The sequence below is a fragment of the Myotis daubentonii genome, chromosome X, assembly GCF_963259705.1.
Source record: "Myotis daubentonii chromosome X, mMyoDau2.1, whole genome shotgun sequence".
Classification (NCBI taxonomy): domain Eukaryota; kingdom Metazoa; phylum Chordata; class Mammalia; order Chiroptera; family Vespertilionidae; genus Myotis; species Myotis daubentonii.
The window spans coordinates 52,482,714-52,502,052 of record NC_081861.1 but is presented as its reverse complement, the minus strand read 5'-3'; the positions used below and the strand labels follow the sequence as shown (position 1 = coordinate 52,502,052).

The 19,339-nt window shown below is 39.7% G+C and overlaps 1 protein-coding gene across 1 annotated transcript; it reads left to right on the top strand.

The window, feature by feature from the left end:
- The first annotated feature begins 18,244 nt into the window (after positions 1–18,244).
- On the top strand, positions 18,245–18,828 carry NCBP2L (nuclear cap binding protein subunit 2 like). Its single transcript, XM_059679514.1, is given in 1 exon segment — positions 18,245–18,828. A coding segment is annotated over 1 exon segment (432 nt). The 5' UTR covers positions 18,245–18,309; the 3' UTR covers positions 18,742–18,828.
- Positions 18,829–19,339: the final 511 nt, after the last annotated feature.

The window sequence follows — 19,339 nt, the reverse complement described above, 5'->3', positions numbered from 1 at the left end:
ATCCCACCGCGGACGGTTCCCCCTACAGGAGAGATGCGGCCCTCGAGAGCCCTACTAGTTAGAGCCGTACACCGCGGCGCTCCACAAACCTCTTTGGGGGCGGGGGTGTTACAAAGAGAAACGTTTGCTCCCACAGAAAGTCTGAGCGTGCGGGACACACTTCAGGACTACCCAATAAATGCCTTAAACAAAACTCACAGAAGCACGATCAAACTTCCCTCGGTTTTGTCCCTTTCTTCTCACTTCACTTATCTTTCCTTCTCTCCCCCCCACTAGCTGTCTCCTCTCTTCCCTAAGCCCCGCCGGAGGAGACCTCTGTCCTGGCTTCCGGGAATGCAAGCTCCCCGGCAGGCTCTTCTCCCTCTTTTTTTTTCCCCCCCTCTCCCCTCACCCCCTTCGGTCTTTCTGCGCTTTTTCTCCCAATTCTTTCTTTTTTCTCTTTCTTTATCCATTTCCGCTTTCTTACTTTCTCTTTTGCCCCTTTCTTTACTCATTTCTTTTTCTCCTTTTCTGTATTTCCTCATTTACCCCTTTCCGTCCCGGTTTTTCTTTTTCTGTCATGGACTTCTTTCTTCCCCTTCTTTTCCCTCATTTTATTTTACCTTTCCTTTCCTCACTTCAGCGCGCCCCCTCTTTCACCTCAATTTTGTCCCTTTCTCTTTTCTTCACTTTTCTTTCCCTACCTTTCGAACTTGCGCTCCCCCGTCTTTTTCCTCATCTGCCACGGTAGTTGACCTCTGCCCTTTCCCTTACCCTATTAAGACCTGTGGTGATTGGTTATTCCGGAGCACAGGGGCGTCCTGAAACTGCCAGCTGAGGGGTCCTCCGCTCTGAAGAGAAGGTTACTCCAGAACGTCTGACGTAAGGTGAAAGGGGAGATTTGTGGAGAGCAAGGCAGATTGGCACCCCAGCTTTGTGAGATGCAGGGATGTGTGCTGGTAGATTTCCAAGACTTGGAGACTTGGAATACTTTGACTATATAGCATTAAATAATTATTGGTTCCTCAAAAAATTCAAAATATTTATGATGTCCAGTTTTCACATAAAATTCAAATGGATTTCAATTTCAGTCAGCACTCCCCGCCCCCCCCCCCCCCCTTCAGCTCCCTTCACAAGTCCCGGCCCTTGCAATAGAGCAGTATATACTGCCATCTTGTGTTTGAACATTGAACATTTTCTGCCTGGGACACAGAGCTCTTTGGGAGAAGCCAGAGGTGCCTCCTAGTGGAATCCATACTGCATGGGTTCTGAGAATAGGAGGAAAGGGAAGACAGATACATTACACCAGTGGTTCCCAACCTTTTTTTGGCCATGCCCCACCTAAGCACATTTAAAATCCTGATGCCCTCTCTGTGACATATAATTCTTATTATTCAAAAGATGAACTCCTATTCACATGGAGGAAACCTAAAAGTCTATTAACTTGGTCTAAACAAGTTTCCAAAGAACATGGCATCCATGAAAGAGAAAAATAAAAGAACAAAAGGACAGTTAAGTACTGAGGAAGAAATCACTATGAAATTGTTTAAACAATAACAATAATATGAAAAAAATAGCAAATAAAGTTTCAGAACATATAATAGATATGTCACAATATATATTTATATACTGTATATGAGGCCCCTAGAACCATAAGAAATGCAAAATAATGACTGTTAATAACTCATTCTTGAATTGTCCCCCTTAAAAATCAAATTGCCCCCCCCCCGTGGGGCGTGTGCCCCACATTGGGAACCACTGCTTTACATTAAGAGGGCCCATGGCCAAGTGGTACACCTGGACACCAATCTGGGTAGAGCCATCTTCTTTCTAGTGGAGATACACTTGCCTGAGTCCCTTTAGATTGGACTTCCATAATTTGAAATTCCCTCCATGTGCCACAAGCATCAGCCCCGTGATCAAAATCAAAGGGCAGCCAATAACTCCTGTTTCCAACTGGTCTTATGTGGAGTCTATAAGGCCCTATGGATGTTATATATCCCCACAGTTTCCAGAAATGGAAGGAGGGTTTCTCTCTCTGCTGTAGTGACCAGAAAATCAGAAACAAGCTTTACCTCTGGCTCTTGACAGGATCTCAAGATCAGAGATGAAAGAGGCATTTGGAGTTCACTGTCCAGACCATCAGAGCTAAGAATATAGCACCTGTGTTCTCACAGACTGCTGAGGATTCTTTGGTTTGATCTCTCAAAAGCCAATCCTTTATGTATGTTAATTTTCCCCTTTCTCCTTTTTCAATGTATTTTCTTTTTAAATTATACATTAATTTTTCCTTTTCTTCTTTTTAATGTTCTTGGGTAAAAGCCAGAGGACATAGTTGAATATGAAATTTCATATGCATTGTGTAGGCTTATAGCCTACTGAATTGTTTTTTAATTACAGTTTTTATGAATTTCCCTCTTGTTTATAATTATTTAATGTTAAACTTTATAACAAAATATATTAGCTCCATAAATGTTTATTTAAGTTGTGTTGAAGAACTGGAGGGACTTTTTGTTTTTATATTTGCCTTAGCTATCTTATCTTAATGAATAACCTTGGGACGAGGCCCTGGTTTTCTTCTTGGCATTTGGCACCATTAAACTCAAGATTTTGTCCCCTTGACATTTCTCTTGTAGTCCTTGCTCTCAAATAGTATTGTTAATAATTCAGTACAACTTTGCATATTATATCCAGGTATTTGTATATAAAGGTGTGTGAAATGGCACTTTTTAAAAAATTTATATATTTATTGATTTCAGAGAGGAAGGGAGACAGAGAGAGAGAGAGAAAGAGAGAGAGAGAGAGACATCCATGATGAGAGAGAATCATTGATCGGCTGCCTCCTGTACGCCCCCACACTGGGGATCAACCCTGCAACCCAGGCATGTGCCCTCGGCCGAAATCGAACCTGGGACCCTTCAGTCCGCAGGCTGACGCTCTATCCACTGAGCCAAGCCGGCTAGGGCCTGAAATGGCACTTTTATCAGTGCCATTTTCTTAATCTTAGGTGAGGGCCACTTTACTTTTCCCCCATAAAGATTAATAAATGATTACCATTTAATAATTAAAAAAAACAGTAGTGGTAATAGTATAAGGCCCTGGTACTCAAGAATCTCTAATGTTTAGATCTTTAAGAACTGATTTATCTTACTATCATTTGGGTTCCCATCCTCCTATTACAACTTGGATTTACTATATTCAAAATTGACACATTTTTCTCTTGCTTAAATTCAAATACATTCCCCTGTGGGAGGATCCCAACTAAAAGTGTTGACAATGGTTACTTCTAAGGAGGGGGGGGGGGATTAAGTGTGGGAGGAAAGAAGTGAAAGAGGGATATTTTCTAGGTTTTGTAAAAATATATATATATATTTTTATTTTTAGAGAGAGAGGATGGGAGAAGGAAAGAGAGTGTGAGAAACATTGATATGATAGTGAAACATCTATCAACTGTCTCCTACATGCCATACACCAGGATTGAGCCTGCAACCCAGCATATGCCCTGACCAAGAATCTAACTAGCAACCTTTCAGTGCACAGGATGATGCCCAACCAACTGAGCCACATCAGCCAGGGTGGGACTTTCTAGTTTTATTATTTGCCAAAAATTAGTATGTTTTGCTTGCATAAACTAAATATTTTTATTATAAAAGTAATACAAGATTATTTTATAAAATTGCTAATGCAGGATGTTATTATTATTCTCTGAATTTTTAAGTCTTTATTCTAGACCAAACAACTTATAATATTGATAACAATAGTTAACATGAGTGAACCCTTACTATATGCAAGGCACTATGCTAAGAGGCTTTACAACTGTTTACCATTTATTCCTCATAGTAAGCCTATGAGTTGACCTTATTTTACAGTTTGTTTTATAGATAGATATTAAAGAAGTCTCAAAATTCACTAACAATTCTGCCATTCAAGAGAAACTTTTATTTTAGCATCTCTTTATATAACTGTTTCATAGAAGTAATATATTATTGCATCCTAACTTCTATAATGTTTTCTTCTGGAACTCATAGTCTGGTATTGGAGTATGTGTATATGTGTATTATGAGATACAAGTTGTGGTAGAAAGAAGCACAGGGTGGTGATGGGAGGAATGCAGAGTGGGCATACCTACCCCAGATTATAAGGGTCTAGGAAGGCTTCCTGGAAGAGGTGATGCTTAAACCGAGCCTTGAAAAATGAATTGGGAAGGCTGATCCTATTTTCTACTGCCTAGTAGGCATTAATCTAATGAGATAGTGGGCATAAGACACTTAGTGCCTAACAAATAATAGGGACTCAATAAATGATAAATATTATTATTACCTGCCACTTTCAAACAAATTTGAATGACATCTTGTGTTTGCTATGAGGAATAAATGTGATAATGTATGTAAAGTACTTAAGCTAGTGTCTGGCACATGATAAGTGTGCAGTAAATGGGGCAGTTGATGTGTTGGTGGTGGTTTTATTATTTTTAGGTTCTACTGCACTGAGATGGAATATTTTGTCCCTGATTTTCTGGGTTGTCTGACTCTGCAGTTTGTCCTGTTACATTATTTCAGATATGATGTCTCCAAGCATGCTTATGTTTGGAGCTTTTCCTTATAACAACCATTGGCCCAACCATCACTACCACTGTCACTGACCATGTGGTGTGCTCAAGTTGTAGTCTCCAAAAGTATATAGAAAATAGAAGAGCTGATGGTAGAAGAAATGAAGCAGAACCCTGGTTGCCTTAGAAAATACAGTTACAGTTTTTATGCATTCCTCTCTTGTTTATAATTATTTTATAAATAATTATAAAATTGTTTATAAATTAATACATTTATTAATGGGATAGACTCCGGTTTTCAGATCAGTACAGCCCCTGTATTGCTAAGCTGAAGGCAGCTAGTAGAAGTGAATCAAAAGTTTTCCCAATCTATTTTGGCACTTTCATTGTCTGGATCAGAGGGTATAGTGTATATAGACCACAAGTATGCTCCTTAGCCCAACCTCATCTCCCCATAAAAGCCAGCAGAAACTCCTTCCCCATTAGAAGTTGGCAGTCATTCCTCCCCCCGTCCCAGTTTCCCTAGCTAGTGCAACTCTACATTTTTTCAGAGCTTCATGGATATTTTAATGGGCATTTTAAATTGGCGAGAATTAGACATTGCTAGCTTCTTGCCCTATTAATCCAGAATTCCCCTGGATATAATTGATCTTCTCACTAAAGACTTCAGTGAGAAGGCACAAAAGTCTTTGGCTTTTCCATTGTCCTTTGTTACTACCTTTTCACCCCTTTCCATCTTGGGGATCTTGTTTTCATCAGTCATCACATTTTACCCAACACAGACGTCATCTTGCTTTTTGTAAGAAAAAAGAAAAACTGTGCTGTATTTTCCCAAAATCTTGATCTCCTCTGGAAAGAAGAAGGGTAAGGGCAGAGGGAAGCTGACTGAACCTGGGAGCTGGCTGTCAGGGTGTGGAGGTGAGGAGGATTGGGGGGGAGGGGTGGGAGTACTGCTTTCTGTCTTACTGTATAAGCTTAGAATTCATGCAAATTATAGAGGGCAGGGCAGGAGGAAGGCAACCATCTTGCAGAGATCTCTTGTAAGGTTTTTTAAAAATATATTTTATTGATTTTTTACAGAGAAGAAAGGAGAAGGATAGAGAGTTAGAAACATTGATGAGAGAGAAACATCGATCAGCTGCCTCCTGCACACCCCCTACTGGGGATGTGCCCGCAACCAAAGTACATACCCTTGACCGGAATCGAACCTGGGACCCTTGAGTCCACAGGCCGGCACTCTATCCACTGAGCCAAACCGGTTAGGGCTCTTGTAAGGTTTTGATATTGTTTGTACAGCCCCAACTGATTAGGGGGTCCCTTACCTAATAAAAATAAAAAATGGTTTGTGTTGTTTTTGTTTAATATACTTCCAGAGGTATCTCTCCCTTTTTGTATTAACTTTTGAAATCTTGACACAGAGCACTCAGATTGATCTATTTGCCCTCATTTCTATTCCTTGGAGCATTCTTGTTTACCTTTCTGTCACCTCTGGAATTCTGGACGTGGCTTATCTAGCCCTTTGTCACCACGCCAATATGTTGACATCAGGCAGCCTCCAACTTGTACACAGGGTGAGATCTCAAAGTTCATTCTGAAGTCAATTGTTTGGAAGGTGACATGCATTTTTCCATAAGAGAAAAAATATTATAAATGGTTGTTATATTTCCAGGTCAGCCCACAAAAGATTCTTTTTTTAGCTTTAATGTACTATAACTGTGGCCCATTTGCAATGAAAAAGTAGAAATCTTACTAATTCAGCAAAAAACAGAAGATGGGCCAATGGAATAAGAAATGCTTTAGCTTGACTGTTGGCTGGCCCTGGAACCAAGAAGGCAGAATTGGATGAGGTAGATGAGACTTTCATGGAGGCTCTCAAGGAATTTCGTGGATTTTGGAAGGCTGGAGAGGGTTGTATCACTAGTTCTTTATTTTTTCTGACTTTACTTCAAAACTGATGGCTTTCATTAATACTACTATATACTGAACACTTACTGTGTGTTAGACACTGTGTCAATTGACATACCTGATTCACAGTTCATCCTCACAACAGCACTATGAGGTAAATACTATAATAACCCTTATTTTACAGATGAGGAGACTGAAGTTCAGAAAGTTAAGGAACTTTATGACAGTTATATTCTGATAGCACAATTGGAAATGGAGTTAGTGGTTTCCCACTCGCCAAACCCTTGCTTTACAATATGTGCCCAGCCACCCTTTTCCTTATCTGAGTATCATGAGAACTATTCCTAGGACTATCAGCCATGATTAGAGTTGTTTATTATTTCACAAAGGAAACAAAGATCAGAGAAATCAAGAGCAGTAGAGGGAGGGAGAAAAGAAAGGAGGAACAAAAGGAGTTTTGCTAGGCAAAAGTTCAACTAAGAAACCAGGTACAGCAGTGCTTCTCAACTGTACTGTGCATACAAATCACCAGATGCTTGTAAAAATGCAGACTATTACTCAGCAGGTCTGGAGAGGGGCCTGAGATTCTGCATTCCTAATAAGCTCCCAGGTGATGTTGCTCCTGTTGGTTCATGGCTGACGTTTTTTGTTTGTTTGTTTTTGTTTTGTTTTGTTTTGTTTTGTTTTGGTGCCGAAACCCGGGAGCAAACCAATGTGGCTGACGTTTTGAATAGCAAGGCTATATGGTGCAAATAATACATAGACAAAAAAATTTAAGCATCATTAACACCTCATTTCTAATTTAATCAGGATCAGCTGTTACACTGAAGTCACCAAATATTCTCTTTTCTCCTGTAGGCTGTCCCCAGGCCATTGCCTCTGCTTTGGCTCTGCCTATCTGTTTCAACTTATACTCAACTGTGCTTTTAAATATAGATCCAGAGACAAATGTTTGGGGAGGGAGGGGTTAGAGCAGTGGTTCTCAACCTTCTGGCCCTTTAAATACAGTTCCTCATGTTGTGGCCCAACCATAAAATTATTTTCGTTGCTACTTCATAACTGTAATGTTGCTACTGTTATGAATCGTAATGTAAATATATGATATTCAGAATGGTCTTAGGCAACCCCTGTGAAAGGGTCTTTCAACCGCCAAAGGGGTCGCGACCCACAGGTTGAGAACCGCTGGGTTAGAGAGCAACCAAAGGACTTGTACGCATGCATATTAGCATAACCAATGGACACAGACACTGGGGCCGTGGGGGCTTGCCTGGGGTGGAAATGGCTGGGGGTGTCAATTGGAGGAAAGGAGACATATGTAAAATTTGAGACAATTAAAAAAGAGAGAGAGAGAAAATACAAAAAATAAAGTTTTTAAAAAGAAAAAAATAAATATAGGTGTTAAAGACATATGAGCATCTTCTACCACTCTGAGCTCTTAAGCAGTCTCAATCAGGCATTAGTTTCTCTTAGCACAAACTAAATCTCTGGCCACCAGATTCCAGGTCTCAACAGCTGTTCTCAGCTCTCTCTTTCTACTACTAGGAATATTCTTATGACATATAACACTGCTGTCCTAGCTCTTTTTAAAAAATACATATTTTTATTGATTTCAGGAAGGAAGGGAGTGGGAGAGATAGAAACATCAATGAGGAGAGAATCATTGATTGGCTGCCTCCTGCACAACCCCACAGGTGATCGTGCCCACAACCCAGGCATGTGCCCTTACCGGGAATTGAACCGATGACCTCTTGGTACATAGGTTCAGTGCTCAACCACTGAGCCAAGCCAGCTGGGCTCTTTTTAATTTCCTTTCTTAGAGCTACTTCCTTCATCTGCAGCAGGAAACAGCCTGGCATTTTAGAGACCAGATCCTTATTTTTTCTGCTTAGTTGAAATAATACCAAGCATTAGTTTAAGGCAGTCATTGAAAAGATTCTTTGCAGAGTCCTCCCACCAATTCCAGAAGGCCAGTAAAATTTGTTTCCTGGAAGGTTATTTGTTTTATCTTGCTACCTTCTTTTCTTCCTCTCCTTAAGATTTTGATTGTGATCATTTTGAGCCATTTAAGCTTTTCTTCTATTTTTAGATTCTCTGACTCATTCTTCCCCAATAACAAGAGTCAGGGAGGGCCTTCTATTCTAGCCAAGCTCTACTTTTAAAAGTAGGAAATAGTTCTCACAGTGTCTATAAATCAACTTGATGATCTGTAGTCCACAATGACTCAATTGCTTTTCCATTTTCTCTCTCTCTGTGGCCTTTCTAACTCCCTTCACAGGTAAGTGTTCATCCAGCCTCCACTTGAACACACTAGATAGGTTCACATTTCATCTGTAGATAAATAAAAAACTGTGCTGAAAAACACCTGTAATCTTCTTTTTGTAGCTTCTATCCATTAATCTAATTTTTAACATATGGAGCAGAGATAACCCTTCAAATGTTTCATGACAGCTGTCATATCCTCTTTTAACCATCTCTTTGCTAGATCAAACATGCCCAATTCTTAATAAGTACTTGGTAGTTTCTTGAGCCTTATCTAGATGCACTATAGTTTGTAAATGTTCACTTTAAAATAAGGTCCTTAGAAATGAACATTCTGCTCCATGTGCAGTTTGATCAACCCTGAGTCCATTAAGACTATTCCTTCCTGTGATCTTCTAATGCAGTTTTACAATTGTATTGGCTTAAAGAGTAAGTCAATTCTTCACATTTATCCAGCATGTATTTTGGGTCAGATACTTAATATCTACTAAGCAACCTCTCCAAAGGTTCAGTGATAGAGGTGCTCTGTTTTCTCTTACCTCATGGGGCCAGGAGATGGTACAGCCACCCTCTTCCATTTACTGTCCTCCAGGTCTCTCACTTATTGAGGACCTCAGCACCTCGCTTATAATCTCTCTAACTCTGGCCACCATCCTGACTGACTTTAATGTCCTTGTAAATGACACATCTACAAGTGTCATCTTTTCAATCCTTTTTATCTCCACTCCACTTCACCAACCTATTCCCATGATTCACTTTATTCTCAGCAGATGACCTCACCTCTTATTTCATTATGCAAATCTAGGCCATCAGATGCTAACTTTCATTTTCCTGCCCTCACCCCACCCTGACACAGAGCTGTGTCCCTACATGTCCTAACCTCCTTTCTCTTTATCTTGTGCATGGGTAGGCATAACTTCTGTTCAAGTCAAATTCACTTATTTATGCTTTGGAGATCATTGTTTCCCACCTCCTTGGGGACCTTTCTTCATCAGTTATTCTCTCTTTTATCTGTATCTTCAACCACTCTTTCATTTAATGCTCAACTTTCTCCCATTAAAAAAAGAAATAAACAAAACTCTCCTGGTTCTGCCTTGAACTGGTGCTCGCCCTATTTGTTTCCTTCCATTATCAAGGAAGTTATCCAAAAGAGTAGTCTATAGTCACTGTCTCCATTTCCTCAGACCCCCATTCAAAACTAAGCCCCACCCCACACCAGTTTGGCTTTTCTGACACCAGAATACCACTATTACTGCTCTTGTTAAGGAAGCCAATGACATCCTGGTTGCCAATCCAACTAACAAATTTAAGTCTTTATTTTACCCGACCTTTCTCTGCTGCATTTAACATAATTGATTACTCTTACTCTACTTCTATTTTCATGCCTCTCTTGAAAGTGCCCACTCCTTGGCTTTGGTGATGCAGCTCCCCTCCTGGTTCTTTTCCTTCCTCTCTGATACTCCTTATTATGTTCCTTTGTGGATTTTCCTCTGATACCCCTTAAATGCTGGTCTTTCCCAGAATTTGTCTCATTCTATGCCTTTCCCCTAAATCATCTTATCTATTTCCATGGTTTTATCTGTTGTTCTGTTGACTCCCTAATCTATATCTATATCCTCAAACTTCTCTTGTGAGCTCCAAACCTGAATACTCAATTGCAACTAAACACATGGGACATGGTATGTCTCATAGGTACTTCAAAAAGAAACTCAGCATGTCACAAATATATCTTTGTTATTCAAATCTTCCACTCCTCCTCTATCCACGTCAAAATCTCCATTTTTGGTGACTCAGACATCTATCCACATAGTTGTCCAGGTCTGAAACTTGGAAGTCATCCTAGACTCTGTTCAACCAGTCGCCCAGACCTGTTAAGTCTGTCTTCCTAGTATCTATATGATATGTCTTTTCTTTGTGTTCCTATAATACATTAGTCCAGACTCATCATGTCTTTTTAAAAAATGTTTAAATAGCTTCTCTTTTTCTGTTTTTTTATTTCAAGAAAAATGATCTTAAATATAATAATGTTACATGCAATAAACATTAATATCTCAAGAAAAAAGATTTTAAATATGATGTTATATGCAATAAACACCAATTATTCAAGAAAAATGATCTTACATATAATAATGTTACATGCAATAAAGATTAACATTTCAAGAATACAAGGATTTTAAGTATTATAATATTACCAAAACTGTACTAACATAGTATGATATCACAAAAGTTATAGGAAATATTAAAAATGTGCAAATAACAAGGATTACTTCTATTATATTCTAGTATATTTTTCCCCCTCTGGCTCTATTTTTGTTCATCAGTTTATATTGTTCATTGTATTCTACAAATGAGTGAGATCATATGGTATTTATCTTTCTCCGATTGGCTTATTTCTCTTAGCATGATGCTTTTAAAGTCTATTTTGTTGGATGTGAGTATTGCTACTCCAGCTTTTTTTTTTTTTCCATTTGCTTGGAAATTTTTTTTCCATCCCTTCTCTTTCATCCAGTGTGTCTTTTGTTTTGAGGTGGGTCTCTTGTAGACAGCATATACTTGGGTCATGTTTTTGTATCCATTCAGCTACCTTACACCTTTTTATTGGAACATTTAACCCGTTTACATTTAGGATTATTATTGAGAGGTACTTATTTATAGCCATTTTAGTTCTGTATGGCTAGGTTTCTCTCTCTGTTTCTCCTCAGCAATCCCTCACAGCAATCCCTTTAGCATTTCTTGTAATGGTGGCTTGGTGGTGATGAACTCCTTCAGCCTTTGTTTGTCTGGGAAGCTCTTTATTTGACTGTCCATTTTGAATGATAGCCTTGCTGGATATAGTAACCTTAGTCTTAGATCCTTGCTTTCCATTAGTACTTCATGCCATTCCCTTCTGGCCTGTAGAATTTCTGATGAGAAATCAGGTGTCAGCCTTATGGGAACTCCTTTGTAGGTAACAGTTTTATTTTCTCTTGCTGCCTTTAAGATTCTCTTTGTCTTTAATTTTTGGCATTTTAATTATGATGTGTCTGGGCTTGGGTCTGTTTGGGTTCTTCTTCTTTGGGGTTCTCTGTGCCTCCTAAACTTGTGTGACTTTTTCCTTTACCAGGTTAGGGAAGTTTTTTACCATTATTTCTTCAAACACTTTCTCCATTCTTTTCTCCCTTTATGCCTCTTCTGGCACACCTACTATTCTAACATTGTTACATTTCACATTGTCCCACAGCTCCTTTAAGCTGTCCTCCTGTTTAATTGTTTTTTCTTTTTGGTTCTCTAATTGAGTGATATTTTCAACTCTGTCTTCTAATTCACTGATTTGATCCTCAGCTTCCCCTAATCTGTGTATTCCTTCCAATGTGTTCTTTATTTGTGTTATGTCATTCTTTATTTCAGACTGTTCTTTTTTCATAGTTACTATATCTTTTTTCATACTGTTGAACATTTTTAACATTACTATGAACTGTTTCAGATAAATTTCTTATCTCTGCTTCATTTATCTCTTCTTCTGGAGAATTCTTTTATTCAGGGGTTGTTTCTTTGTTTCATAATTTTGGTTGTCTGTTTGGGTTTGTGACTATATTTTAGGTAGATCGTCTATACCAGTGGTTCTCAACCTTCCGGCCCTTTAAATACAGTTCCTCATGTTGTGACCCAACCATAAAATTATTTTCGTTGCTACTTCATAACTGTAATGTTGCTACTGTTATGAATTATAATGCAAATATCTGATATGCAGGATGGTCTTAGGCGACCCCTGTGAAAGGGTCTTTCGACCGCCAAAGGGGTCGCGACCCACAGGTTGAGAATTGCCTCTCTATACCTCTCAATCTCTAGTGGAGGAGAGTGTTAAAGGTTGTTTCTGACTAATTGGATCAGGCTAAGACTCAAAGCCTCCAGAGACCGCCTCTGTCTACAGACTAATAGGATTCTGACTTGAATTGCCCCCAGACAATTGTCCTCAGGTATGGGGAGTTTTTTCAACAGGGTGGAGCAGTTGCTTCTGCCTGGAGGCTAATTGTTATTTTTAATCTCTTAAGTGGCCTCAGGCAATAGGGTGTATCGACTGTCTTTCCTTCAGGCAAGGCAGATGCTATGTGGGAAAGATATTCTCCACTGTGTGAGGGAATGACTCAGCCCAGGAAACTTGGGGTGTCTCCCTTTTGAGCTCTATCTTCCGAGTCCCCAGTCCTGGGTTCTGCTCTCACAGCTCCAGTCCATTTCACCTTATTTCTGCCAGAGCACAAGGTGGGTGGCTCCACAGGGAATTTTTGTGTGTTGGTCTTTTAAGAGTGTTCCTGAACTTTCAGCTGCCACTCCCTGGCAGATAGTACCCACTGCTTTTCACAGCTAGATGTTATGTAGGTACCCTCCTCAGTTTGGTGCTCTCTGCTGGGGATCCCAGCTTTGGGATTAGATCCCAGAATTCTCAGTGGCACCCCCCACAGCTGAGATATCTCTCCAGGACTTCAGTTGCTGTCTGTGAGTGCCCGCCATCCCTTTTGAGTCTCCACCCCTCCTACCAGTCTACCAGTCTCTATGTGGTCTCCACCTTCCATCCTTGGGTATCAGGGTTCTCTCCTGTGAGTTTTCCATTGATTATTCAGGAAGCCTTTCCATATTTCAGTTGTAATTGTATATATTATATATAATATATATATATAATTATATAATAATTATATATATACACACACACACACACACACACACACACACACACACACACCCCAGGTTATCTTTGGGGACCCCGGGTTGTCTTTGGGGACCCCGGGTTGTGTCTGGGGACCCCGGCTCCCCAAAGGTGTGGACGGAGTCGGCGAAGAAGGAACGACACAGAGGCAGTGTTCAGTTGATCAGCATGGTTGGGTTCTCCAGCCAGGTTCTATAGCCATATTCCCTCGCTAGGTTCTCCAGCCAGGTTCTGTCCAGGTTCTCCAGCCAGGTTCAGTCACTAGGTTCTAGTCAGGTTCTCTTGCCATGTTCTATCCAGGTTCTGTAGCCAGGTTCTGTCTCTAGGTCCTTCAGCCAGGTTCTCTCGCTAGGTTCTGTCTCTAAGTTCTGTGGCCAGTTTCTGTCCAAGATCTTTTGCCATGTTCTCTCCAGCGAAGTTCTTCTGTCTCTAGGTTCTGTGTAGGTTCTGTGTCTAGGTTCTGCGTCCTGTTGTCTTATTACATCTGTATTTATACCAGTTGATTCCAATCCTATCACTCTCTATTCCAAAGGTTAGGGCGTTTCTTATCTCCATTCCAGGGAGTAAAGATTATGTAGCTTAAGCATGATTGTTCGTAGTTAAAGTGATTAATTACCCGCCTGGCACTTAGTTAAGGGGTTTTATTCCCTCCCTAACTTCAGGGGGAAATCCCTACCTGGGGAAACAACCTTTCTCAGAGAGGTGACCTTGGTTAAAACACATAGTGCCAAGAAGGTGAGCAAACATATTAAGAACAGTATGCCATATATGCCAGGTCCCTTGAAACAGCAAGGATGGACTGGCTCCCGGCAAAGAAGGAGCAGCAGAACAATCCAACAAACAAAAAAGGAAATAGAAATGCATGGTGGAAGGGATCTTAAGGGTGGGTAGGGGCATTGCCCAACTAAAATGTAATTGGTTTGTTACTGAGTACTATTCATGGGAAGACAGCATCCTGACTCCTTCTCTATACAGCATATTGGGAGTAAAAATGATGCATCCAGGTGGAAATAAGATTAGAGGTTGGAAGACAGACAGGGAAAGAAGAAGTCATAAATAGACACTGAGTCACTGGCTGGCTGGTTGCAAATACTGACTCTCCAGTAGTGATAGAATAAAAACGTGGGGGATATCTCTGGAAGATTCAAGAGATGGGGGCAACTCTTCTATGGTTTTGACTTGCCCAGCAGATTTCCACGTACACACGTGTACAGGCCTATGTTTGCATGCACACACATAAACACATAACTGACTGCCCTCCCTGGAAGCACAGAAGAAGAAAAAGCCGCCAGAAGAAGAAGCCGCCCACCTTTGGTCCAGGCGCCAGTGCCTGCGGCTGGCTGCAGCCCAGGAGACGGACAAGCCACCCGTCCGAGGTCCCAGGCTGCAGCCACCCGGAGAAGCTGCCAGCCCTGTGGTCCAGAGCGCCAGCGCCTGTGGCCAGGGAAATAGGTTCCCTCTTCTCCTACTGTAGTAATTACTTCAATATTCCCCTTCTGAATTTCTCTCCTGTGCTGCAACCCAACTCCACTTTTCATCGGAAGGATACGGAACAGAGAGAGCAGTGTTAAAAGCTTACATTTTTAAGCCGGTAAGGTTGGTACTTAAACATATAAATGGAAAGCTAGAGTCCTTAAGGCTACAAAGGCTACAAAGGACAGGGACAGCACATGACCTATTATATCCAGCAATCCATATGGGGACTGAAAACTTTGCAATGATGACAATTAGTGAAGATATGAATCAACTGAAATAGTTGACAATTCTTCCATCTTTGAAAATATCTATATCAAATCTGTTTAAATATATTTTCATCTGCACAATATAACACATTCTGACAAGACCACCACCACCACCACCAATGTGGTCAGTGTTGTGCCGATAAATGTTTAATAACTAAGGGACCACCACCACCCCCCAGTGCACAAATTTTTGTGCACCGGGCTACAAATATATATATATATTGATTTCAGAGAGGAAGGGAGAGGGAGAGAGAAACATCAATGATGAGAGAGAATCATTAATTGGCTGCCTCCTGCACACACACCCCACTAGGGATCTAGCCCACAACCCAGGCATGTGCCCGTGACTGGAATCGAACTTGGGACCCTTCAGTCCGGCAGGCTGACCCTCTATCCATTGAGCAAAACCGGCTAGGGCTAAATAGCTTCTTAAGTGGTCTTCCTGCCTCTAGACATACTCTCCCTTTAATTTGTTCTTTGCAATTATGCTAGAATTTTTCTGTAATGCAAGTCAGATCACATCACTCCTATACTGCAACAAGCACTATCTCCCCACTGCTTACTGGTAGAGTCCAAGCTTCTCCACATGCCTTACAAGGGCCTTTCAGAACCTGGCCCTGCTTACCCTTTCAGTCTTATCTCCTATTATCTTTTCCTCATCCTCTTGCCTAAATAATATCAAACTGAACACACCCCATCAAGCCTCCATACCTTTGTACACACTGTCCTCTCTGCCTAGAATGAGCCCTTGTCTTCCAACCAAACCTTTATTCAGATTTTAAAATTAGACTTAGAGTAGTTATTGAAATCAGTATGGTTAAGCACTTTGCCCATGGTCACACTGCAAGTAAGTAGTAAAGCTGAAATTTGAACTAGGTCTTTTGACTTCAAAATTCATCCTTGATTCCTAACACTACACTGGTTGAAGAAGGCCACTCCACTGTTTAAATACTGGGCAAGGTGTATTCCAGGTTTGGCTTGAACCCCTTAGTGTCTAGTGTTCATTGTACCTGAAGGCAACCCATTCTAGCTTTGGGCTTCTTTGACCAGTTTAAAAGCTATTGTTAGTAGTAAACCAAATTATAAAGGAGCCAAACAAGACACAGCTAAGAATAAAACATTTTGGCTCATTGCTAGAACTTCCTTTATAGTTTGACACCAAATCATTTGTTGTTCTGGTTAGTTCTAAACTCATCTCAACACACAACTGAAGCATACACCCTATATTTTGCCAACTCATCTACAAAGAAATTATGGGAAACGTTATCCAACACCTGGATTAAATGAAATCCACTATAGCTATCACATTCTCAGATCTGCCAATCTAGTAAGTATGGGAAGGATATTTATTTTTTAATGAGGCAATTTGTCAATGATTTAAAATATGAGTTTCCAGTGGCATACTTTCAGAAATCATTTGCAGGTTGTCAGGAAGATGATTTTTGGGTACTGGGTTTCCCACTGCCCTTCAAATGACATCTAAATAGGCAGGGGCATTGCTATGAATTGTACAGCATTATTGTTTGCACCTGGTTTATTTAGGCTTCCATTTCAGTTTTTCTATGCTTTTATTTTTCTTTGACTACATTCTTCCCTTGCACATGTTTTCTCTGTCTGCTTCATTCCCTAAATTTCTACATCCATCCTCCCCCAATCCAATTCTCTCTCTCTCTCTCTCTCTCTCTCTCTCTCTCTCTCTCTCTCTCTCATCATTGCATGCAGCCTCTCCTCTGGAAATATTCTCTGATTTCCCCAAGCTGAGTCATTGCTTCTCCTCTTGTAGGATATAGTAGAAAATGCATACAGTGTACACCATGAAGTACTAGTAGATCCCCAGAAAATATTAGTTCCCTTCTCCCTTTCCTTTATATAAATCTCTAAAATAGGACTGATTACATTGTATTGTTTCTTGTTTACTTGAACATCACCAATTCTGAACTCATGTAGTCGTTCATTTAGCAGATATTCATTGGATTTTTAATGTGTGTACAAGTCATTGTTAATGTGAGGTACTGAGGATACCGTCCTTTCTGAAAATTTTACTTCCACTGTCTCTTTTTCATTTACATATTCATAGCACCTAGTATAGTGCCTGACAAATAAAGAGTGCTCATTAAATGTTTGTTAAGAGAAATCTCCAAGTGTGGTCCTAGGACAACTTGCATCTGGATCACCGAGGGTTTCAGGTTAAAATTTAAATGTAAGTTCTTTGGTCTTGCTCTAAATCTACTGAGTCAGAATCTCTTAAGGGTGATCTGAAAGAATATGCATTTTTTTCTGGTTCTGCAGATTTTCCCTTCACACTAAAATGTGGGAATCATTACAAAATAGTGTGTGTGGGGGAACTAATGCCAATTTTTGAAAAGTGTAGCTAAAACCAATTGAATTATTTTTAATGCCTCTGACCATAGTAGGAACATTTAGTGAAGAAAGAAAAGGGCATTAGTCAAAATTCTCTGGGAAGTTTTTAAAAACAGGCTTGGAATATTCAAATAATTAAAAAAGAGTCCTTCTAAAGTCTAATATGACAAGTGGAATTATTAATAAAATTTAATCTTAATTTAGATCAAAATTATACTAGAGAGTTTTCATTTTTATAGAGCTATTTTATTTATATACTTGGTATTATATATATCTTAGTATATATAGGGACCATATATTATAAAGTTGAATCACATATTTATTTTAAATTATGAGAGAGTATGTCACAACTGTATTTTTACTTTGACCCTGATTATATATGTGACCTATCTGATGTCTAGTTCTTGATTAGAAATGATAGTAGTACTCATTATCTATGAAAATTTGATCAATTTTTACTGTTTTATACCATATTTTCTAACACCATACTGTTATTAAATATATTATTTGGTAATATATTAGGTATGTAAGATCTGAGTCAACCAAAGGCAGCATAACTTACCTTTCAGGAAGAATTGCAAAATCAGATTTTATGCCCATGTTCTTGGGACCTGGCACATTCTATTTAGGGTCTGCCTTGACATGATCCTCTTGGTCAAGAGCTGAGGTGTGTATGCATCTTGGCACAAATCTCTTACGTATCCACAGGTTTTTATTTCTTCTTCCTGTCTTGTAACTTTACTCTTTTAAAAAATTAAATTTAGGGTTTTGTTGGTGTCACTGCTGCCAAGCTGGATCATGACCGGCTGCCCTCACAGAGCTCGCTGAGCACCATGTCCAAAGACCTGAAGATTCTGTCCAGTGACTCCTACCTGGAGCTGAACAAGGACCAGAGCCAGCATTTCAGTGCCGATAACAGAGAGCATGAAAAATTACTGAAGGAAAGCTGCACTCTATATGTGGGGAATCCTTCCATTTGTACATCTGAGGAGCAAATATTTGAGCTCTTTAGTAGATGTGGTGATATCAGAAATGTATTTATGGGCTTGGATAAGTTAAAGAAAACACCATGTGGTTTCTGTTTTGTAGAATACTACAACAGAGCTGATGCTGAAAATGCCATATGGTTCCTAAATGGGACCATCTTAGATGACCATACCATCCACACAGAGTGAGATGTAGGCTTTAGAGAGGGCAGACAGTGTTGTGAAGACTTTGAGGCTGAGAGAGGAGACTTTGAAAAAGAGTCTCAGGCCTATGATTAGAGAGAAACTCCCAAGTGAAAAATTTGCAGCTCTAGCCCCTCCAAAGGTCTTTTAAAGAATATCCCCAGGTGAGCAGATACCTCATAATCTCACAACCATTTTTAATTACTTTATTTTCTGACCAGAAACCCTTTTGATGTACTTTCTCTCTAAAAAATTAATAAATGGCATAAACACAAACATTCTTTTATTCTTGTAATTTTGAAGCTGGCTGTCAGATTACTAGTTTGACCATCAGGTTGTCAAAAGTAAAATGTTATTCAGGAATAAATTAAGTATTTAATATCTGAGTCAACCAAAGCACAAATTTACTTCCAGAAAGACGTCAGTTGGATTGAATGACCATGTTCCCAGGACCTGAAAATGATCATTTTTTAGAGGTTGCATAAAATAAAGACAAATAAACAGAAATTTAAAAATATATATCAAAGGAATACAAGCACATTACTTATAAACATAATCAATTTCGGGAGAGTTTGTAATGAAAGCCAAAATCCTCCTGCCCCACCTGTTTCTACCCTAGACTTATTCCCTGGGCAATAAGTTTTAATTTTTTAGCAGTATTTTTTTCTTTCCTCGTAGTTTCCTCTAAATTTCT